At 51.7% G+C, this 23,471-nt stretch overlaps 1 protein-coding gene across 1 annotated transcript in view; it reads right to left on the bottom strand.

The window, feature by feature from the left end:
* Nucleotides 1-23,471, bottom strand: part of GLB1L2 (galactosidase beta 1 like 2) — a 44,525-nt gene that overhangs the window by 1,188 nt on the left and 19,866 nt on the right. The window contains exons 7-19 of the mRNA XM_066365287.1: nt 20,732-20,824; nt 17,839-17,920; nt 12,122-12,192; nt 8,605-8,689; nt 7,143-7,280; nt 6,500-6,580; nt 5,993-6,099; nt 4,941-5,081; nt 4,581-4,652; nt 3,901-3,979; nt 1,262-1,349; nt 761-872; nt 173-289 (exon numbers count right to left, since the gene is read on the bottom strand). Of these exons, the coding sequence (XP_066221384.1) occupies nt 173-289; nt 761-872; nt 1,262-1,349; nt 3,901-3,979; nt 4,581-4,652; nt 4,941-5,081; nt 5,993-6,099; nt 6,500-6,580; nt 7,143-7,280; nt 8,605-8,689; nt 12,122-12,192; nt 17,839-17,920; nt 20,732-20,824 (1,266 nt within the window). The remainder of the gene's footprint in view (nt 1-172; nt 290-760; nt 873-1,261; nt 1,350-3,900; nt 3,980-4,580; nt 4,653-4,940; nt 5,082-5,992; nt 6,100-6,499; nt 6,581-7,142; nt 7,281-8,604; nt 8,690-12,121; nt 12,193-17,838; nt 17,921-20,731; nt 20,825-23,471) is intronic.

The raw sequence follows: 23,471 nt of genomic DNA, 5'->3' as shown, positions 1-23,471 counted from the left end.
ACCAGGAAGGAGCAGAGAAGAAACTGGTCAACACCTCTGCCTCTCTCCTGCCCTAATCAGCCCTAATAGACTGTGAAGAGGACACTCCTCCCTCCCCCGAGAGACATGTGATACCAGGAAGGGCGGGAATAAGGGGCCCGGGAAAAGAGGAAGGGGCTACTGGTGCCCCCACCTGGTTCATGCCTTGCTCCAACCAGGCACCTGGGAGGTAGAGCGTCTCCTGGGGTCCAATGTTCCAGTAGCGTCCAAGGTTTTGGCCATTGATGAACACAACCCCCTTCTCCCAGCCCTTTAAGCAGAGCAGGGAAAGTGTTCGTCAGTCACCCACGTGTGCCAGCAAATGTAACATCCCGCAGGAAGGCAGGGACAGTCAGTGCATGCTCTGCGTTCTCCCCTCAACTTCCAAACAGCCAACGTGAACGGATATTCTGACGAGCATGAGACTACCGGGTGGGGTGTTCTACCTCTCTTTCCCAATAGCTCTAACTTCTCAGGCAGCGTCCCCAAGCTCAGACTGGACGGAGGGACCTTGAGAAGTAGCACCAGGTGGTTCTTCCGTTTCAAGCCCACCCGCTGCACTCCAGGGAGGCCCCACGGGCCCTTCTGGAGAGGGCAACACAAAGGCAGGACCCCCTAGGCGCAGGTGAGCGAGTGGGCTCCTGCCAGGCTTAGGAGGGCCTCGTGGCAGTCTGTCCATCCTCAGCTCAGGTGCGGAGCTCCCGGGGCCCGATGAGAACCTGGGCAGGGCGGGGCTACAAACCTCCAGCTTCATAAAGGTGTCCAAAGGGGAAAGGGCCACAGACAAGACACCCAGGAAGAAAGCAGGGAACGTCGGTGCTTCGGGGACAGAGGTCCACGTGTTGGAGCTGAACCTATGGACGGAACAGAAGACAAGGAAGGGAGGAGGGCAGTTTCTCAAACCTGGGCTCTGTCCTGCATCTGACTGCAAAGGCGTCTGTCAACCAGGGCACCGAAATGGCAGCAGGGGGCATCGTGGGAATTCCCTAGCATCCAGTGCTGGAACTGCCCCTACCTGGGCAGGGTGCTGTGGGCTCTGGTCTGTTCCCACGCGAGTGAGAGGAGGGTGAGGCCAGAGCAGCACAGGACCTCCCTGGCTCTTCCCTGGAGGGGGCTGATCCCAGGACCCAGGAAGCCCCCAGTGAGGGTCCACATGGCTTCCCTGGAAGGCAGGCAGGCGGGCAGCACAAGTTTCCTTGTGAGACTTATAGGAGTTCACACACCGCCCTGGGCGGGGACCCACCTCTGAAAGAAGTTCTTTTTCATTTCTAGGCTGTAGATTTTGAAGTCTCTCAGTGGTGAATTATTCAGATAGATATCTCCAATTAAACCTGCGGGAAGGAGGCAAGGAACATGAGCAAGGTCAAAGGCAGGGGGACAATTGACGTGGCTGCTGCAGGCACATACATGGAGAGTCTCTGGGAACTTCAAGTGCAGATTTCTCCTGCAGTTTATACTCCCTGAGGGGCTCGTCACATGGCATGAAACCTTCCCCATAAGCCCCAAAGGGGACGAGAATGAGTAATACCGTATCTGCCAGGCCCTAGGATGTGCATGGAAGAACACATCAAGGGCAATGACAGAGCTGAGGATGTCCAGGGGCGAGAACAGTCTCTGGCCTCTCTGAGGGGGAAGCTCCCTTTAGGGGTCTGAGAATTCCAACACAATAAAATGAGGTCCGAGGAGCACATGACGCACCAGGAAGTCCCAGCAGTTCTAGCCTAGCTTCACAGTCAGTTTTGGTGGGGTCCCAGACTAAACAGACCTAAAACCTCAGACAGGAATCTTCTACCTGATCTAGGATTAAAGATACATTTTTTAAAGTATTTCAATTGTTAGCAAATGGCAATACACTTGGGCGTCCAAGCCTGGGGAACTGCACACGCTTGCACTGCAATTCCTTAGTGCTGGAAGGAACGGGTCAGCTCTGTGGTCCTGGAGCAGACCCCTGGCCCTCGAGACCCTGCAACTGCCGAGTTGCCAGAGTGGGAATTTAGGTAGGCTGGGGATGAGCACAGGTTCCATGGGGCCTGCGGCCCCTCTGAAACCTCAGACCCAGGTGCGGGGGGGACACACATTTCTGGGGCGGAGGTCTGTGACTTAGGAACACTGAACTGTCCCAGAGGATGGCAACGCCACAGTGAGCGCCCAGGGCATACCTGGGTCAGGGGCCTGGGGAGGCGTGGCTGGCAGAGTCAGGCTGGACATCCCATCCCACAGAGGAAGTGAAGACCAGCCAGGAGGAGAGAGACCCCGTGAGGGAAGAAGCTGGGACCAGGGAGGAACCCTGGGAGACTGACTAGGGAAAAGGGAGCGAAAGCCTGGATAGTGACAGAAGCTACTCAGAGGCCCTTCCGGAGGGGCTGATCCCAGGACCCAGGAAGCCCCCAGTGAGGGTCCTCACGGCTTCCCTGGAAGGCAGGCAGGCAGGCAGCACAAGTTTCTTCATTATAAAGGCAGACACCTGTGAGAGAGGTGGTGAGTCACCAACATCCTTCACCACAGTAGGATTTGTCTGTTCTTATTTTATAGCTTACATGAAAAACCAGTATTTTCCCTGGCCGGTTTGCTCAGTGGTAGAGCGTCGGCCTGGCGTGCAGGAGTCCGGGTTCGATTCCCGGCCAAGGCACACAGGAAAAGCGCCCATCTGCTTCTCCACCCCTCCCCCTCTCCTTCCTCTCTGTCTCTCTCTTCCTCCCGCAGCCGAGGCTCCATTGGAGCAAAGTTGGCCTTGGCGCTGAGGATGGCTCCATGGCCTCTGCCTCAGGCGCTAGAGTGGTTCTGGTTGCAACAGAGCAATGCCCCAGACGGGGAGAGCATCGCCCCCTGGTGGGTGTGCCAGGTGGATCCCGGTCAGGCGCATGCAGGAGTCTGTCTGACTGCCTCCCGTTTCCAACTTCAGAAAAAAAACAAACAAAACACAACAGTATTTTAATAGATAACAAGGAAGAGGCAAATTTAGGCAGAGAAGGTTTAAAAAGCCAGAAGAAATGAAATAAATAGGCAGAATATTCCTAGGGGGGCCATCAGCAAGAGGACTTTGTTTTCGTGTATCCTACAGTCTCCTCCCTCCCACAAATGAGGTCCTCAGTGCCTTTCCAAGGGGGATCCAGAAAATAAACTCGGGGTGGAGGCCTAAGAAGGTAGGAGTTTTCTGCCTTTCCTTGGATTTCTGGGTATCCCCTTGCTTGCCCCTCCCACCCCCACCAAACAGACTGTGCCAGGCTGAAGTCCAGGGACCTGGGGAGGCCAGCTCGGTGCTCACTGTGTATTCCCCACAGGCACGCAGACAAAACACACAGGCAGTGATGACAGACAAGAGGGCAGAACCCAGGTGTGCTATTCAGACCCAATTCTACCTCCCCGCAGTGGGCCTCCAGGACTCACCTCAGTGCAATGACTGTCTATGTCCCACTATCCTCCAATTGGTCTCCATGTCCCACCTCTCTCCAGTGGTCCTCCAGGACCCACCCCCTGCCCTGGGCCTCCAGGACCCACCCCCTGCCCTGGGCCTCCAGGTCCCACCCCCTGCCCTGGGCCTCCAGGACCCACCCCCCTGCCCTGGGCCTCCAGGACCCACCCCCCTGCCCTGGGCCTCCAGGTCCCACCCCCCTGCCCTGGGCCTCCAGGACCCACCCCCCTGCCCTGGGCCTCCAGGTCCCACCCCCTGCCCTGGGCCTCCAGACCCCACCCCCCTGCCCTGGGCCTCCAGGTCCCACCCCCTGCCCTGGGCCTCCAGACCCCACCCCCCTGCCCTGGGCCTCCAGGACCCACCTCCCTCCCATGGGCCTCATGGCCTGCTGAGGAGCTGGCATGGAGAAAGGGTAGCCAAGCATATGCTGAGTGGTAGCAGCTCTTCTCTCACCCTGCGCTGTGACCCACCTTTGCGCTGGTCATCGATATTATCCCCATAGTTGACTCGCCCGCAATTCTCCACCAAGATCCTCAGCATGGCGTAACCCTGCCAGGAACACAGCAGTCGGTGATGACTTCCTGACCACCAAGCCCGAAGGCCACAACTGCACCTTGTGGAACTCCAGCTCTCCCCTAAGCTCGGAGGACAGGAGAGAAAACGTCCCTGACCGTCAGAAAGCCATGCTCTGCCCTGAGCTCCGTGCACCGCTCTGGTCAGGGAGCCTCCAGTACACCAGCTCTTCCTCTTGCATTCCCACCAAACCTGGATCAGGAAGTGGCCGGCGCTCACCACCGCCCAGGGACTAACCTGGATCAGGAAGTGGCCAGCGCTCACCACCACCCGGGGACTAACCTGGATCAGGAAGTGGCCGGCGCTCACCACCGCCCGGGGACTAACCTGGATCAGGAAGTGGCCGGCGCTCACCACCGCCCGGGGACTAACCTGGATCAGGAAGTGGCCGGCGCTCACCACCGCCCGGGGACTAACCTGGATCAGGAAGTGGCCGGCGCTCACCACCGCCCGGGGACTAACCTGGATCAGGAAGTGGCCGGCGCTCACCACCACCCGGGGACTAACCTGGATCAGGAAGTGGCCGGCGCTCACCACCACCCGGGAACTAACCTGGATCACTCCCCAGGAAACAAACCTGGATCGAGGGAATAACAATCTCCTTCTTCTCGTAGTACAAGAACCCAATAGACACCGTGTCCACAAAAACCTGCCAGATAAACAGACAGAAAGCACCCGTGGGCTGACAGGAGGGAGGAGCAAGTGGAATCTCTGCGAAGTGAAGACAGAGGTCCCACTGCATCTGTGTGTGTGCCAAGGAGGGATCAGTCAGGCAGAGAGGGGAACACGTGCCCACAGTTACAACTGAAGAGGGCGGCACAGCTGAGGGTGATGGCCCATCACAACACATAGAAAACAGCTCAGGGGAGGGACAGTCGGGTATAGTGTAAGACTTGACCTCTACAAGGTCCTAGGGAGTAAGAGGAGATAGTCCTACCTGTCCCCGGTCACAAACAAGACCTCTGAGAACACCGGAGGAGTCAATGGTTGTCTCGTACAGAATGTACCCAAAGGACTGGCCATTTTTGTCATTTATCGGTAGGTTCTCCATGTTGATGGGCTTTTCAGAACTGATTGGCTGTAGACAGAGAAGACAGGAGGAGGCACAGAGCTAGGCGGAGGAGGAAAACGGCAGCAACCTTATCTGGACCCTGCAGGGGGAGTGCAGGGCAGCAGATAAACCTCACCGGGGTGCAGGACACTGGCAGGGAAGGGACCTCTAACATCTGTTTCTGTTTTGATTTCTCATGGCTTCCCGAGTCACAGGGAAGGGGACGTGAAAAAGATGTAAAAATAAGCCCTGCAATCCAGTGGCCGTTAGCTTTTTAATCCACCATCATTTTGGATCACAGGGTCCCCCTGAATCAGCTATGGGAGGGGCACCATCTTCTCAGAGGAGGTGGAGCCCACCTGACCAGGTGGTGGCTCAATGGATAGAGTGTCAGCCTGGGATGCTGAGGACCCAGGTTCAAAACCTCAAGGTCACCGGCTTGAGCACGGACTCGCTAGCTTGAGCGTGGGATCATAGACATGAACCCAAGGTCGCTGACTTGAGCAAGGGGTCACTGGCTCAGCTAAAGTCCCCCAGCCAAGGCACATATGAGAAGCAATCAATGAACAACTGAAGTGCCATGAGTTGGTGCTTCTCATCTCTCTCCCTTCCTGTCTGTCAATCTCTCTCTCTCTGCTAAAAAAAAAAAAAAAAAGCTGAGGGGAGGTGGAGCGGACTCCCCCACCTCCTCAGCCTCCTTGCCCACTGAGGCTGTGGAACGGCAGCCCATTGTGTTACCTAGCTTTTCTTCAGGCTCTTTTTGTTCTTTGCCACTTCCTACTCCAGCACAAGCTTGTTCTCTTTACTCTGAGTTCTAAAGTCGGCAAGTGGAACTCAAGGTTAGCAAGAGCTGGTTGTCTCTTCCTCCACAACAGCTGCTGGGGGGGCTTCCTGACCTTGCCCCGCCTGCCGCCCCCACCCCGCCGCGCGGCACTCACCTCCTCCATGTAGTCGAGGGCGTCCCACAGTGACAGGTAGAGCACGGGCTGCAGGGACTGATACGCAGCCTTGGGCAGAAGGTCGGGTGGAGGAGGAAGAGGGCCACCTGCCACACAGACCACAAGGCCACCCCCAAAGGACCCAACGGTCACGACCTCCTCCAGCCCCCCGCCCCCAACCCCGGGCTCCTATCCAATGTGCTCCTTCATCCTAGCGCCACAAGGAGACAGGCCACCTCAGACACACCTGGGCCCCACCGGGAGGGAGCACCAGGGGAGGACAGGGGGCTTTCTCGAACCCTCAGGAGTCTTAACATACATACAAAGGCAAATCTGGCCCGACTCAGCCATGATGAACACAAACTTGCCTATCCCTGTCATTCTTGCACACAGATCAACTGGGGGTGGGGCTGGGGTGGGGGAGTGAAGACATAACTCTGCAGGGGGTCTCTGAGCAAAAGCAAGGGCCCAAGCTGGCGCTCGAGTCTGCTGCTGTTCGCCAGGTACCTGAGATGGAGCCAAAGAACTCTCGGAGCTTGACGTACTTGGCTGTGTAGTCCCCAGCCTCTGTCAGCACCGCGTCATAGTCTGCAAGACACCAGGGCACTGTCACAGGCCACTCGTGTCCCAGGGTCTGTGGCAGCAAAAGGAGAGGGGAGAAGCTGGGATCGGGCAGCATGGTCCTCGTCCCACGGATTTAGGAGGCAAAACACTTCGTACAGGCTGCCAGTCAGAAGACTGTAAATAGTAAACACTATAAAATGCCAACAGAACTGCCATGACCACGACATAACCCTAAACTTCCAGGCACTGCTCCTGCCTCTGCGGAGGGCAGGGTCACACCATCTCCAGTGCCTGAGCAGGGAGAAGAGGCTGCTCTCACTGAGGACCTTCCTTGCCTGCTGGTGCCCCTCACTCCCACCCACCCCCATCACCGCCACTGGCTTCCAAAGTCTCACAGGCATGTCAGCAAGCTGCAGTCTCCCACTACCCTGGAAGGTTAAAGGTGACAAGGCAGACCAAACCTCCACCTTCCCCTGGGCGCTCCAGAGCCAAAGACATGAACAGAGGCAGAGCTGTCTCCCTTTAAAAGGCCCAGACACACAAAGCTTGGGGAGTTCCAGGGAGGGTCAGCTGTGGGGATACTTGCCATAGCTGGTGACGTCAGACTTATACTCGTGATAATGCATGGCTCCGTTGATAAAGCCAAAATTGGTGCCTCCGTGAAACATGTAGAGGTTAATGGAAGAGCCAGTGTCGATGATGGCAGACACCGTCTTCAACACCTCTGCAGGGGGAGGGGAGAGAGGGGGCCATGCAGGGTGAGGGAGGGTCTGACACAAGCCATGAATCATCCCATTCCCCCCCCACACGGGCGTCTCACCTTTCCCCGTCCCTCCTCAGATTCAACCCCGCAGCTTGCTCCTTCAGCTTCCACTAAAACCCCAGTCACAGGAGGAGGAAGGGAAATCGCCAGAGTACTGGTCCCAGAGTGTGGGCCTTCCCGCTGTTCTTTTAAATCACAGCCAAGCCTCGTTGACTACAACGTGGACAGCCCTCAGCCTCCCTCTGGCATGCTTCTCAGCTGTTACTCCCACTTAGCTAAGATGCAAAAAGACTGGACTCAAAATTAGAGTCACAGTGCTCAAGACCTCCCCAATCCCACCTTTATTAGAGAATGAACCAAGGACATGGAAAGACAGTATCAAAGGAGAAATATAAAGGGTTAATACACACATGCACGTGCACACACACACCCCTCGGTATTGGTCAAAGAAATGTGGAATAACCATGACCCTATCAGATTGGCAAGTATTAAAAATTATTTTAATCCTCAGTGTGGATGAATCTGTGGGAAATGAGTATTCTCCTTTAATAACAGAGAGTTAAGAATGGCTACAATCTTTCTGGAGAGCGATTTTGTAAATAGACATCAAAACTGAATTCATAGAGCAACTGTATTGCTAGGAACTTCTCACAGGGAAAAAATATGGCTGTATGCAAACTGGATGTTAAAGAATGCTCACTGAAATGGTATTCAATTAGCAAAAAACACTGGAAACAACTGAAGTGTTCATCGATAAGAGCTTGGGTGAATAAACTGTGATTCAGTCACCAATACACTGGGCTTCTCTGCATTCTTTCAAACAGTGGTGGGATTTCTATCTGATAGGATGGGAAGCTGTGCGTTGGTGTCATTCACTGGCACAGGCAGGTGCTCCGTTCTGCACAAAGAACAGATAGGACGGCATCTGTCCGCACCTCTGTGAGTTCACACAGGGCTGCAGAGAGAGAGACGGAGAGAATCGCCTGGACAGTGGATGTCACACTGTTTTCTCTGGCCTCTAGCATTTTTATTTCTTGTTTACACATCTTCTCTATTTGCTGGATGTATGCAATAGACACATGTTACCTACCCAATTACAAAAACATAATAAAGCAATGTTGAAAGCCCTACTGTTCACGTCAAATGTCAAGACAAATGATTCTAGAGTAGCAAGCGTGGACTACTACATGCAAATAACCCCAGAACCAATTAGCAGATTATCGGAACTTATTCCTACATCTTAGGCCAGCACCCATGTTGGGTGGAGGTCCTGCAAAGCACTTACCAGAAGAATCCAGGATGTTGTGTGGGCCTCCCCAGGAGTCAAACCACCCTGTCCAGTACTCCATCACCATCTTGGGCTTAACCCCCTGGGCACCACGAAATGAGAAGTTAGCTGGTCAAAAGAGGCAGACAGAGGGGAGCTCTGCCTGGAGTGGGATGCCATCCCCTCGGTCCTGCCAACACTTCCCCTGGCCTCAGTGGCCGTTGAAAGCAGAGCACAGGTGAAGACAAATGCCCCTGCACCAGCCCAGCCTCCATGTGTGGCCTCCACTTTGCAGGTGGAGCGTGGAACGACCTCCCTAAGGTGGTCAGTGGACCCTGCTGCCTACGGTCTGCTGAGAGCAAGGGGATCTGTCCAAAGTTAAGTCTTTATTAGAATTCAGACCCTGCTTTGCGAGTCTTTGCCTACACTGATTTGCTTCCTGGATCAGGCCAAGCTTTGCCTATCCTCTCCCAAGAAAGGCAATGGTCTACCGGGATAACTGATAGACTTCTGGGTGGCACACTGTGGACGCAAAGACTCCATGGCTTCTTCCTTTTAGCTCGAAGAGCCAGAAGGCTGCAGAGTGGGGCCCCCTCCAAGGTCCAGTTTAGCTTTAATAGAAGTTTATAAAACTGGAGTCGAAGAGCGGGGCCTTACAGTGCAGCTCTTCACAGAGCAGGCTCTGCAGCCATGATGTCTGGCTTCATAGTTTGCCTAAGGTATTCAGGAAGTCTTAAGTATTATTCCAGAATTCTAACGCTGGCACAGGATTGCCCCAGGGATGCAGACACTGTGCCCAGGACCCTGCTCTACTCTGCCAGGTTTGCAGAAGCACCAGAACAGCCCCTGGAGGGTGCGGGGTGGGGGTAAGACGGATATGCTGGTATTTCAGGTTCCTCATTCATCAGGTATCTTCCCTGTTACTGACAGCAATTCATTTAGAGGCAACTGAACACGAAGCAACAACACCGGATCCAAGGTGATGGGGCGGATTTACGAGCCACTGGCTACAAAGTACCAACCATGCCAGTGAAAAGGCCAAAGTCGAGCAATGATTTTTTTTGGCAAGACTGGTGGCGTGGTTTTCTTTACAGCTGTCTACCTCCCAAAAAGGGGCATACTCTACAGCGTTTAAGTCACTAGAAAGGGGAGGCAGATTGTAAGTCCCACATGTCAGTAGGGACATACTCTATGGCGTTTAAGTCACTAGAAAGGGGAGGTAGATTGTAAGTCCCACATGTCAGTAGGGACATACTCTATGGTGTTTAAGTCACTAGAAAGGAGAAGTAGATTGTAAGTCCCGCATGTCAGTAGCCTCCAGTGCCAGGAGGAGACCGAGGGTAGAGGGTGTCCCCAATGGTCCAGGTCACTGCTCCGCACCATGTGGTTCAAGCTGGAGCTGCACACTCATTCAGACTGCTGTGCCCCTAACCTGTCACTTCCTGCTGGCTACTTGATCCGTTCTATAAATCTGTCTCCTTAACCATAAAATGGTAGTAACTGTAGCCAGCTCACAAGCACACTGGGAAAACTGAATGAGATAATGCACATAAGTGTCAGCCCACAGTGCCTGACACTTAGGAAGTGCTGAAGAAACATTCGCCTTCGTTATCTTCCCCACTGAACGTGGACGGGGAGGACTGGCGAGGTGCAACTCAACACCCCAACGGGAAGCATGGCTGGGCCTGTGCTATTGGCCACTCAAAGGAGCCTTTGATCTAAACGAGGAAGCATCCACGTCCCCGTCCTTGAGGAAAGCAGACAGCACTGAACTGTAGGCCAGGAGGCCTTGAGCAGTACCGTTCTGTCAACAGGATGACCCAGCCCAGGGCACACAGGGGTGGCCACCTCTCCAGTGCAGCACTGCTGTCCCGGGTGCTTTCCGACACTGCCTCACGTGGCCCTCCAGCAACCCTCAGAGCCCGCACTATCAGCCCCCTGCTCCGGAAGAGGAAACGGAAGCGCAGGGCAGGCACACCGCGGGGACAGCGGGGCTGCTCACGACCACCTGTCCTGCTCCTAGACAGCACTGCAGTGCGCTCCTACTTCATTACTGGTCAAGTGTCCATTCAATACGTCTCTTCCCAGGTGGGTTTCGCTCCACGGAGGCAGAGGCTCTGCCATCCTAGTCCCTGCAGGTGCACTCCAGGCACAGAGCAGGCGCTCAGTAAACACGGGGGGAAGGGAGGAAAAGAGAAAGGGGCTGGTCGTGGGCCCCCTGTACCCATTGTCTCTCCCCTGACCTGCCCAACAGAGTCTGCCTGGGGTCAGGTCCCAACTGTCCCATCACTTCCAGGGCAACTTCCCTGCCCCCTCTTCTTGTCCCCCTAAACTCCAGTAGTAGCTGCCTCATACACCCAGGTGGCCTTCATCCTACATGACTTTATGCTGCCATGGTGACTTCACGTGGCTGTGTCTTGGGTCACTACCTCTACTCTGGAAGACAAACAGCCGGGACACGAAACAAGTCCAGCATCGCCACATGGCGTCCATTTACAGGGGACACACCCAGCTTGCTCTAGGCCCAGGGGTCAGGTGCACATCCAACTGGGATGACAGCATGGGGCACTCACCCCATCAGTAACACAGGTGAGTGATGGAGCCTCCACTCTGTGAACGGGCCACAGCTGCCTTGGCCAGATCACACCTGTCTCCTCAGGAGAGAGACACAAACCCAAGAAAAGAGAACACAGTAGAATCACAGTAGAATTTAACTGTAAATTCCCACCCAGAACTCCTCGCTCCTTCAGACCTGGAATAGACCAGACTTCCTATCTTGCTGGTGACACTATCCTTCTAGACCCAGAGGGGCCTTACAGGGTAAGGTCAGAGGTGCACAGTGCAGAGCAGGAAGTATTTCTCCCTCAGTCCCAGGGCCTGTGCTCAGCAGTCCAGACCTCATTGAATCCACAGAATTCTAGTCAAGAGGCCTCTGTGAGTGCACCAAGCCGAGAGCAAAAACGACTTTTTTCTGCCCCTTTTCAAGAGGCAGAAACCACATTCATGCATCGGCCCACAGAGGGACACCTCAGAGCAATTTCCACACTGCACCCCCTGCCGGAGGAGGCAGGGCAGCATGGTGCACAGGGTAGGGCCTGCGGTGCGTCATGGTGCACAGGGGTGGGGCCGGAGTGCATCATGGTGCACAGGGTGGGGCCTGTGGTGCGTCATGGTGCACAGGGGTGGGGCCTGAGTGCGTCATGGTGCACAGGGTGGGGCCTGCGGTGCGTCATGGTGCACAAGGGTGGGGCCTGAGTGCGTCATGGTGCACAGGGTGGGGCCTGCGGTGCGTCATGGTGCACAGGGTGGGGCCTGCGGTGCGTCATGGTGCACAGGGTGGGGCCTGCGGTGCGTCAGAAGCGCTGTGCCCGCAAGGCTGCCTGAGCCAGGAGGCCCTCTCCCTCAGTGGGAACCCCAAGCCTGCAGCAGGCACTGAAAAGACCAGCCAACTCCTGGACCAAGAGGCTCAGCTTCACTCGTTTTTAGAACTCCTCATGCTGTGTAGGCTGGACTGCCTTCCCTGGGCCAGACTTACCTGGACACTTAAGAGAAAGGGGGTTAACAGATGCAGCTCATGTTGCGACTGTAAGTTGATGGTGGCCAGCACTGGGGATAGAAAGGAGAAAAAAGAAACTAAAGTATTGTCTTAAAGCCAGGAAGACTTGCTGATTTATGCGAGACCTCACTTAATTCACCAGCAAAATAAATGAATCTCAATCCTGGGAACCCTTGAAGTTGTTTCCCACCTCTAATTAGAGTCTAGTCCTTCTGATGTCAGATTTACCTTGTTCATCTGGACAATTCCACCAGTCGGCACAGACCTCAGACCTTATAGAGCAATCACTCACCAAACACCTGTGCTTGGTTCATGTCATTTCCACAACCAGTGTATACATTTTTGCTCATTCTTCTTTTGTAGGAGCCTATACTAGAGTCTTGACCTGTACTATGAACCTCAAGCATCTAGCACAGGATAACAATCTAAATAAAGATTACCCTTTTATTTATTAGGTGAGGGCTAATTTCCAATTCTACCCAAGAATATTTTTTAAAATTATTTAAAATGGGCCTGACTTGCAGTGGCGTAGTAAATAAAGTGTCGACCTGTAACGCTGAGGTCGCCAGTTCAAAACCCTGGGCTTGCCTGGTTAAGGCACATATGAGAGTTGATGCTTCCTGTTCCTCCCTCCCTTCTCTCTCTTTCTCTCTATCTCTCTCTTCCCCCCTCTCTAAAATGAATAAAGTCTTAAAAAATTATTTTAAAAATACTTAAAATACTATTTTAAGTAGCTCTCCATCAGTGAAAGGTATACCCAAGAAAGACATGTTACATCTGGCCTATGGCCATGGATCCCTGGCCCATCCCAGCCATAGAACTTGACTCTGAGGCTCCCTGGCTACTGCTATCTGCCAGGCAGTGGGCCTCACACGCCCCGGCCGTGGCCTGCGGTCCAGTGGTCCTGGGAAGGACGAGAGGTACGGAGCTGGCCTAGCCAGCTAGCCACCACTTCATGCTTTCCTGTCGGACATGAGCCCCTTATTACCAGTGATTTAAAGCCAACAAGAGCTGAAGTTCCCAAGGCTAAATCACCTGCCTCAAGGTCACACACTGGTGAGCAGCAGAGCAGATCTGCCACTCCAGGCCCACCGGCCACTGACCCATTGTCCTGTGATGTCACTGTCCTCCAGAAACCCCCATACTTCTCCTCACCTAAAGTGGAAACTCCTGGAAGACAGGACGCCTGTCTGAAACTGACCAGGCAGAAATGTCAGAGGTCACCAGGATTAGCATGGCTAACAGAACGTGGCGCCTGTTCCTATTTTTCCTGACACTGCACTAAAATAAAAATAGAGGGATGAAAAGGCAGAAGGGCATAAGGAATAAGAACTGGAGAGGAGACAGAGCAGAGATGGTCTCAAGAGCATCTCAGGAGACTGAAAAAGGGAGTGGGTTGGAATGGCTGAGGAAAGTAGGACATGAGACTCATCATGTTGCACCCAAGGCTCCGTGAGAGTGGGGGGAGGCACCCTCCCCTGCCTCCTGCACTCCCCAAGCCTCTCTCCCCACCCGTGCCATCTCTAGGCGTGGAGGGCCAGGCAAGGCAGAGTGTGGGGAAGAGACATGAGGATAATGTACAAGGGGCGTCCTGCCAAGTCCTCCCAGAATAACTGTAGCAATACACCCAAGGATTCTTCCTGGAAATATCTGAAGAGCTAAAGACAACATCTCCAAACGCCAGCATTTGGGTTTCCTTCATTGAAGCAGCAGCGCACCACGGCCCGTCACCCCAGAGCAGCACCCTGTCACCAGCCTCTCCCAGTACTGGTTCCCAAGCGGCCAGTTAGTGCCTCTTCCTTAAACTGTTCAGTCAAGAGCCAGGGAACTGAGAAAATCCCCTCATGTGGAAGAATGGAGCAGAACAGGTAAATGTTAAAAAAAAAAAAAAAAAAAAAAAGTAAAGTATCTTCAGAGAGAGAAAAGATAGTGCCCATTTAAAAAGTATGCCCTGGACAAAGATATACCCAAGAAAACCGGTTCCAGAAAATCACAAAACTGGAAGATTAAAAACTGAGGAAGTCACCCAGAAAGTAGATAAAAGGGCAAAAAGATAAAAAAGCAAAAAGATAAGCGACTCAGAGTCGATAGGAGAGTCCAACCATGAATAACAGGAATGACACAAGATCAGAAGAAAGAGGGAAAACATATATAAGATATTTATTTCTTAAAAAAAAAAAGAGACATAAAAAAACCCAAAAGAAATGCAACTGATGTCCCACCCTGATGCCCATGACTGTGCCAGTTCCAGCGACCCACAGAAGTGCCACAAAATGGAAGAGTCCTTCCATCAAAGAGCAGCACTGTGAAATACCAGAATATCGGGGATAAAGGAAATTCTAAAACTTTCCAGAAGTAGGAGAAGGAAAAACAAACGGAACATATAAAAGGGTCCGGAACCGGAATGTCCTTGCTCAGCAGCAGCGACAATGGATGCTCAACAACAACGGAGCAAAGCCTTCCAAGTGCCAGAGCGGTGGGTCAGCAGGAGACACAAAGGTCAATCTCAAGGGAGCCATGCAGAGGCCTCCCTGCAGGTCAGGGACAGCGAGGTCGCAGACAGTGTGATCACGCTTGATACAGTCTGATACGCACAGGCACTGGAAAACCACCGTGACAGAGGTGTGGAATGTGTTTGGTAAAGCCTCTAAGGGAAAGTGGGAAGGGAAGGAAGAGAACTGAAGAGAAAAAGGAATGGGTTAATTACATTGCAAGTTACAACTAAGCACAATAAAAGTGATAAGAATAAAAGTGAGTCGATTCACAGATACCGCACAGACCGTGGGGCGCACGCAGGCCTGTCTGAGGATACGCGGTCAGTCACACTGACTGCGTTGTCAGGAGGCACTGGAGAGGGGGCACACTGCCAGGAAGGCATGGGCGGGTGAGGTGGCAGACAGAACCAGACCTCGACCAGAGCAAGGAGTCGGGAGACGGCCTTCCGAAGTAATGTATTTGGAACAGTGAAGGAAAATGCCAGGAGAAAAGGTAGACTTCAAAATGGTCATTTCCGAGGAGTGGGAAGAGGGAGGCTACACAGTATTTCTTGATAAGCATTTCTATGATTTGACTTGTATACCTTGTGAATGTGTAACTTTAATCACATTTTAATTAACTGGAGGGGAAATCATTCCAGGCGCAGCAGCAGACCAGCAGGCAGTGCTGAGGCCAGAGGGGAGGCGGGGGTGGAGGCGCCCAGCACCCACGCAAGGCTCTCTCCTGCAGAATGGCTGCGTACTGAAAATCTGCGCACTGAGGGTCTAGCCTCCCTCCCAGCACTGCCACTGCTCAGCCCCACTATCCACCCCAGGCCCGACCAGACGGGAGCTGGAAGCCCTGAAATCAGCTATGAGGAGAGAGCACCACCCCGTGGAAACAACAGGAATGGCTACTGGTCCTCCTCAGGAGACAGGGTCTGGGTGCCTGAAGGACTCTCCCTGCCTGGAGACCAAGCCCATTCAGCCAACAATCCCTCCAGACTGCCAGCCTCACGCACACCAGGTGGTGGGCCTCGGGCTATAGAGGTGCAATTCCCTTCTTCAGACAGTAGAGGACAGCACAGAAGGAACAGCAGTGTGGCCTGTGCTGCAGCAGGACCCCTGCAGACCAGTGCAGCAGGCCCGCAGGAGGGCTGGCAGTGGGCAGGCATCCTTTCAGTGCAAGTGTCCAGGCATGGAGCACGGCCCAACCAGACAGACAGAAGCCAGGCGCAGCACAGCTCACTGCTGTGGGGAAACAGGTAAATATGACAAAGAAAATATGACAAAGAAACTACCCAGGAAGTCAGAAGGGAAACCAAGCAAAGCAGAGCTCCAGGGTGAGCTGCGATTTCAATGGGTGTTCGAAGGAAGCCTCACTTTGAGGTGACGTCAGAGACAAGTCAGGAGGACATGGAACAACCATGCCCTGCACACCTGGCAGAAGGCGGGGGATGTCCAGTCTGTGTGAGGAACAGCCAGGAGGCCAGGAGGGAGGAGCAGGTGGGCCAGGGGAAAGCAGGAGACAGCCGGCCAGGAAACAGAGGCCGTGGGGTGGCCCTTCCGGGTCATTCCCAGACTTTACACTTCACTCTGTGCGAGACAAGGCGCACCTGGAGCTCAGGTGCAGGCTGAGATGATCTGACTGACGTTTTAAAAGACTGCTTCATGGTGAAAGAGTGTGAAGGAGTCAACAGTGAAAAAAAAACACACAAAGATCCCATGCTGTTGTAATATGCAAATGAGAACTTAAAGTCTTAGTTGAGGTGGCAGAACTTATTCGGCTTCCCAACAAATTCTGAAGGTAATGATAAAGATAGAAAGGATTTGCTGATGGCTGTGTGTTTAGTGTATGGAAGGAGAGAAGTGGAGAGTGACTACAAGGTTTCCGGCCTGTGCACTTGGGGGGAAACGGAGTTGCAATTCACTGAGAGAAGGAAGTGGGGTGGGTTCTAGGAGGGAAATGGACAGGTTCAGGTGTCTGATGGCTCCTCTGAAACTGGTGGCCTCCCCGAAGGTGTGCCCAGTAGGCAGAGGGAAGGCAGGAGTTAGGCAAGGTCCCTGATGGAAACAGACATCTCAGACTCATCAATGCACAGGTTATATTGAAAGTTATGTGGGTGGCCTCATCACGTGTCCCCAGAGAGAGAATTCATCCAAGGAGTGAGCCATAAAGCATCTGAACAGTAGCGCTCAGGCAGAGAGCAGTGACCAGAATAAAACACCAAGAAGGCGCTGCCCTTGAGGTCAGAGAGAAACTGGGAAATGGTGACACTAGATGAAGGGAAAGTCTCAAGGAAGAGAGAGGGATGATTGCTAACAAATAAAATCAGACAGGTCAGAGGCCACAAGGACTAGCAAGTTAAATTCATAACCTGGAAGTCACCAGGACCTTTGAAGAGCTATGTCAGTGAGGATGGTAGTGTTCCCGGCAGTTTGAGAGCAATCGGGAGGAAAGGGACGGGGGAGCCAGTGAGCATGAACATGAGATTTGTTGAAAGGGGAGCAGAGAAACAGAACAGCCTCTGGACAGGGAAAGGAGTCAAAAGATTGTTTTGTAAGAAGAGAGAAATACCAACATGTGTATATGCAAGTGGAAATGGCCCGAGAGAGAGATCCAGGGCCCGAGGATCCAGGGCCAGAGGGGGAGTTGCTGAGCAAGCCCTTGGGCAGGTGGGAGAAGAACTCAGTGCGCACGTGGGGGGGGGGGGGGGCTGAGACAGGAGCTGGGCCAGCGCACCTACAGCGACAGGGGTTGGCAGGGGAAGGTGCGGTGCTGGGGGACGGGGAGCTGCCGTGGTTGGCGACAGTACACTCGCTGCCTAGCCTGCTCTCTGTCACTGGGGTGGGGGGCCACTCAGACCCTGGGAACGGTCAGGCGCCTCTACAGTTTTGACAGGACTGGACTAGGCCACCCTCACTGCACGTCCAATGCTTCATCTGTTCGGCCTCTTTGGAGCCCTCAGAGCCCTCAGAGCCCAGCCGATGCTCCGTGTGTCCTGCAGTCTGCAGAGCACTGCTAGTGTAAGTGCACAATAGAAAGAAGGCCAAGGACAGATCTGGCCACAGCAAGCCCGTCTCCGACCCAGAAGCTCCAGCTCTCCGAGACCCAGAGCTTTGGGCCCAGCGCCACGCAAAGGGGGAGGACAGGCATCAGAGCTGAGGCCATCAGGGCGGGCACACCCAGGCCAGGGCACTGCCCCGCCTCCGCGCAGGTACCTCCGTCGAGGAACCCCTTGCTCAGGCCATCCTTGTTGTCTGAAGTCAGGAGCAGCTCCACAATCCCTCGGTCCTCCAGGGCCTATCGGGGGAAATGAGAGCAGTCAAAGTCCATCATTCCTCAGAGCTCCTGCCGACCACACAGCTGGGAATGAGGCAGCAGTAAAAGAAAGAGGAAGAGATTCAAATAAAGCATTTGTGTCTCCGCAGAAAACAGAGACCCACCGAGTCTGTGGGCACCATGTTCAGCATAGCTCCCATCAGCTGGAAGTCCAGCTGCAGCCAGGCCGGGCGGTCGGGCAGGGTGCCCAGTCTGGCTGCCGTGCTGCTCCTGCACAGGACTACTCAGAGGCGAGCTCGGCAAGGCCAGCCGCCATACTGTCACCCAGCAAGAGAGCACAGGGACCAAGAGTGGGTCAGGACCTCAGGGAAAGCCCACTCCTCCCCCTGCACTCTCACCAGAAGCAAGCCGCCCACCCCCTCCCCACACCCCGCAGGCTGGGCTCTGCTCCCCAGCCATGCCACTGTCACGTCCCTCAGGGCGCTGCACATCCCCAGTAGGACAGTAAGTGCTTCTTGAGGTTGTACATCACATGATGAAGAGGAGGAAGGAACACACACTGTGCTGAGGGGCAATGGCCGTTTTCCCAAGCAAACCAACTCAGACTGTGGATGGAGCCTTTACAATCATCCAGGTCTTCTGCTAAGCCCTTTATGTACAGACTGTCCGACTCGGTCTTCACAATTAGCATCTGAACTGTACAGATGCAGAGCCTCACAGATAGCGTTACGGGGACAGAGCTGATATGCAAGCCTAGACCTGAACCCAGAGTCTGTCCACCTCCAAAGGCCCTGCGCTGGGGCTGCAGGCAATGTGGGATCAGAAACCCCAGCCAGGGGGACTGGCCTGGCCTTCCCTGCAGATATTGCACAAGACTGCTTCTTCCAACCCAATTCTTTTGGAAACGGGAGACAGAGGGAAAGCCCAATGGATAAATAGAACTCACGTCTGATCCCAGATGCTGGTAAGGAAGGAGCAGAGGGGCCCTTTCCTAATTCTCAGGACAACAGAAGCTGTGGGAGTTTAATCCACTAGGCAAGGTGAGATTTTTCTCAAACCCTGACATAATTCTCTAGTCACTAACTAACACATAACAGACTTTTCTGAGGTTCCCACCATATGCATACAGCATCATGGGTGATGGGAGGCTGACAACATGGACAATGCCTGTCTTTCAGTTTACCCTTCACACATGGCCTTCCCTGGGCAATGAATCACTGGTCATACACAGTAAGGGATGATCCTTGCTTGCAGTCTGGGCCTTGAGCCTGTTACCCCACCATGTTCCCAACGTAGCCTTAGAGAAAGGCATTCCTGTCTCCACTTGTGCATGACAAAGTAAGGCTCAGAAAAGTCATCTATGCTGATGGTGTCCACACACCCAGGAGAAATTGAGTGGCAGCTCAGAGGAGCATCCTCCCAAGATCTCCATGACGACAGAGGCTGGGCACTGCTGCTTCTCTCTGCCCACCAGGCTCACTTGTGGATGCCTCTCCCAGACACCAGGGCAAGAGGACTGAGTAGGAGAGGTCCGTGCTGGGGCTGTACTCACCTCTGTCACCCTCAGTGGAGCCCTCTTCCTCTGCAGCTCAGTAACCGAGTAAACACTGGTTAAGAAGCCCCACCGCCCAGAGACAAGCAGAGGCAGTGAGGTGAAGCAGGAGGAGCTCGCCTGTCCTGCGCCCCAGCTGGCATCTTTCCAGCCAATTCAAAGACAAAGAGAAAGCTGGAGGTGTGGTCTAACCTAGCCTGTGGCGAGACGTGAGCATCAGGACTAAATCCTCCACTTTCCAGCTTTAGGAAGGTCACTCTTTCTAGAGACAGCCTTTGCTCCCTACACAGAGAGCATTCTGCACGTGAAGAAGGGTGGGAAGAGTGAATAAGAATCTACAAGCTGATGTGCTCAAGCCTCAGTCTACCTGTCTGCAGGGATGGAGCAATTTCCAGATGGAAGACGAATCTGCCTGTAACCACAGAACAGATGCTGCCCAGGACGTTAAGAGCCAAAGCCAAAGCAGGTTTAATTAGATGAACTCAGAGGCCCCTTAACATTCCTTCAACTCACACCATGGCCAGCCCTGCTAAGTACTCCTAAACCAATGCCAGTGATGCTATCAAAGTCTATTCACTGACTACCATACACATAGAACAGTACTCAGCCATATGACTTCACTTATATGCGTGCTTCAGACAGACAAATAATCTCATTAGTCCCACTCTATAGAGGAAAAATTGGAGGTTTAGAAAAATTAAGGCATTTTTCAAGGTCTCAGCTACTAAGTGACAGAAACCAGAGTTGGGTTCTCTTAAGTGTCCTTTTAAGTGTCCCTCAAGCCCTGCCCTGCTCTGCCGTGTATTAAAACAACAGTTCGCCACCTCAGCCACACACTGAAATCAGATGTCTGAGTGCTGCTATCCCAGAGATTGTTAAACTGGTATGGTACATGGCCGGGGCACAGGGGTATTTCTAATTCTCCAGAAGAAGCCAATGAGCCGTCAAAGCTGGGAACCACCGCTTTAGATGCTGGAAGGAGAGCAATCTCTCCAGGAAAACGTCTCCAATCACCAGCACGCAGTTAAGTCAGTTCCTTTCTTCTCTGCCCCTGTAACCCCAGGTATATATTGTCATCCCCGTTACACTAAATCAGTAGAGGGGAAACAAGTGATAGCCCTACTGAAATAAAAGTATGGAGAAAGAATCTGCTAATTAATACATGGTACTGAGAGATGTGGTATTAACAGGAGAAAAGTAATAGACGCATTTGTGACACCATCACCTCTAAGACATTCTGGAGGAAGGAATATGAAGAAATGACTCAAGTTGACACTTACTTTCTTGATGTAAGGCATATAGGCAGGGTCTCTGTTATAGGAACCGTATTCATTCTCCACCTGCACTGCAATGATGGGTCCCCCATGCTTGTACTGAGGGGAAGAGAGAAACAATCAGAAGCTGAGTCTGTAGTGGGAAACTGTACTGTCTGATTTGACTACATCTACCATCAATTACTAGCAAAAAATCTCATTTGAAAGCAAGAATCTCAGAGGTCTGGTATGTAAGCTAGAGCAATGTCAGTAAGACACAGAGCTCCAAGCCTGTGTTGGCTAAGAAAACATCATATACAACTGCATCCTGACCAAAACAACTGTATAGGAGCTCTGGAAGCCAAGCAAATGTTTAAGCAAATGAATAAGTGCTTAACCAAGAAAGAGACATTCAAAATGGTATGAAATTCCATGGTGTTTTGCTTGTCCTTGCCCTGCCCATTCCTGGCATAGCATGGTGCAGTCAGGAAAAAAGTCCTTATTCCCAGTTCTCTTCCTCAAGATAAAAGAAGAAAAATGGAACTTGCTTGCAACGCTCTGGGCTGTCCAGTGGACCAGTTTCTGTCTCATCTGATTGGGAGCTGACACAGGAAATGTCATGTCAGCAGTTTGGAAGTTGGGTGTGTGTCTTTAGAAACTGTTTCCAGAGATTCATTTTGTTCCTTTGAATGAGTCATGTTTCCCTGTTTCTCGTATGTCTTGTATTTTTTGTGGTTGCTATTGAAAACTGGGCATTTGTAAAAACAGTCACCTCTCTCAGTCTTCATAGATTTGAGGGGAATACCTTCACTATTTAATGGGTTCCTAAACCTTGAGATCAGCTCAGGATGAAGGCTCAAGATCTCCTCAGATATTTTCTGAGCACTTGTCCTGTCTTGTGTGTGTGTGTGTGTGTGTGTGTGTGTCCATTTGAATGCGTTTATTTCACCAGCTGCTTTTACACATCTTAATTTCTCAGAGTCTCACCCCAGCTTCTTCTGGTGGCCTTACATGTTCTATAATATTCTTCTGCCTTCACACCCTTTTCCCCAAGCATCCATGAGTCTGCAGTCTTCCCTGAGGTTTTCACATGCTGTGACCCACCACTGCCTTTAGGGACTTACTAGACAAAAATATTGTTAAATTAAACAACTGCCATAATATGCTCAAAGAGCTAGAGAGAGTCATGGACAAAGAAATCAGGAAAAGGATATATGAACAATATTAATAATAAGAAACTTACTACAAAGCTATGGTAATCAAAAGAGTATGGTACCAGCATAAAGACAGACATATAAACCAATAGAATAGAATAGAATAGAATAGAATAGAATAGAATAGAATAGAATAGAATAGAATAGAGGCCAAATATAAACTCTAACATGTATGGTCAAATAGTTTTCAACAAGAGTGACAAGATCACTCATCTTTTCAACAAAAGGTTGTGGGAACAACTGGATATCCACTTTAAAAAATATAAAACTGTCCCTTACCTTATACTATATACAAAAATTAACTCAAAATAAATACACTGGATAAACAAAATCTGGTACACACAATGGAAAACTATTCAGCCTTTTTTTAAAAAAAGAAAATTCTGACAGATGCTACCACACAGATAAAACGTGAAGACATCATGCTAAGTAAAAGAAGCCAGTCACAAAAGGACAAACACTGTATAATTCTACCTACATGAGGTCCTTAAAGTAGTCACGTTCATAAAGACAGGAAATAGAACGGTGGCTGCCGGGGCCCATAAGAGGGGACGCAGGTTGTTAGTCACTAAGGGGGACAGAGTGTCAGCTGGGGAAAATGAAGAAGTTCTGAAAATAAATGGCAGTGATGTTTGCACAAAAAAGTGATGGACTTAATGCTACTGAACTGTACACTTAAAAAATGGTTAATTTTGTTATAATTTACCACAGTAAAAAACTAAAATAGTTATGTTATACTCAGAAAAAAATACTTTTATTTTAAATAGATTTGGTAAGCAACTGCATATTTAAGAATGCTTCTGAGCCATATATCTGGCATGGCCTTGCCTAGTGTCCCGCCCCTCCCTCCACCACCCAATGTCCTGAGTCACCTCAGTATCCCAGCTTCCTTGCAGAAATCTAGGCTAATAACTTCTCCCACGATTAGGACTATCTTATTTAGTAAAGAAAAATACAACGCACCCTGTCATACTTGAATTTACAATTAATAATTTTTTATATAAACAATGAGTATTTTTAATGTATTTCCCATGTAATATTTAGGACATAGTCATACTTCTAAAAAAAAAAGTTATTCCTTGTTTATCTAACATTCACACGTAACTAGGTTCCTGTGGTTTATTTGCCCAGCCTACAAATAATCAAACAGTTCCCTTGATCTCTGTGTGCTCTGTTTATTCAACACCATTGACTCAAGAGCTATTTTTATTGGTGTACAAAGTTTTATTCACATAGTAGTTTGTTGATGTATTAATCAGTGTCGCTCTTATTTCCACATAGCAATTGGGTTAATTATTCCCTTTTCTGCTTTCTTACCACTTTCAACTATTACATGTAATGTTAAGATACCTGCTCCCCCCAAATCATGTTAACTCATATGCTTTGCATAATAAATGTGTGCCATGCAGCACCTTTTTGATAGCAGAAGGCTGTACCTCGAAAACTCATCAATTGTAATTTTGTAATTACAAAAAGTCCTACTGCCTTACAGGCACGGGCCTATCTATACATGTTCCCGTCGGTGTACAATTGAGCCTCTGGGACCCGGCTAC

Source organism: Saccopteryx leptura, chromosome 2, assembly GCF_036850995.1.
Source record: "Saccopteryx leptura isolate mSacLep1 chromosome 2, mSacLep1_pri_phased_curated, whole genome shotgun sequence".
NCBI classification, from domain to species: Eukaryota; Metazoa; Chordata; class Mammalia; order Chiroptera; family Emballonuridae; genus Saccopteryx; species Saccopteryx leptura.
This window is presented reverse-complemented; position numbering and strand designations above follow the sequence as displayed.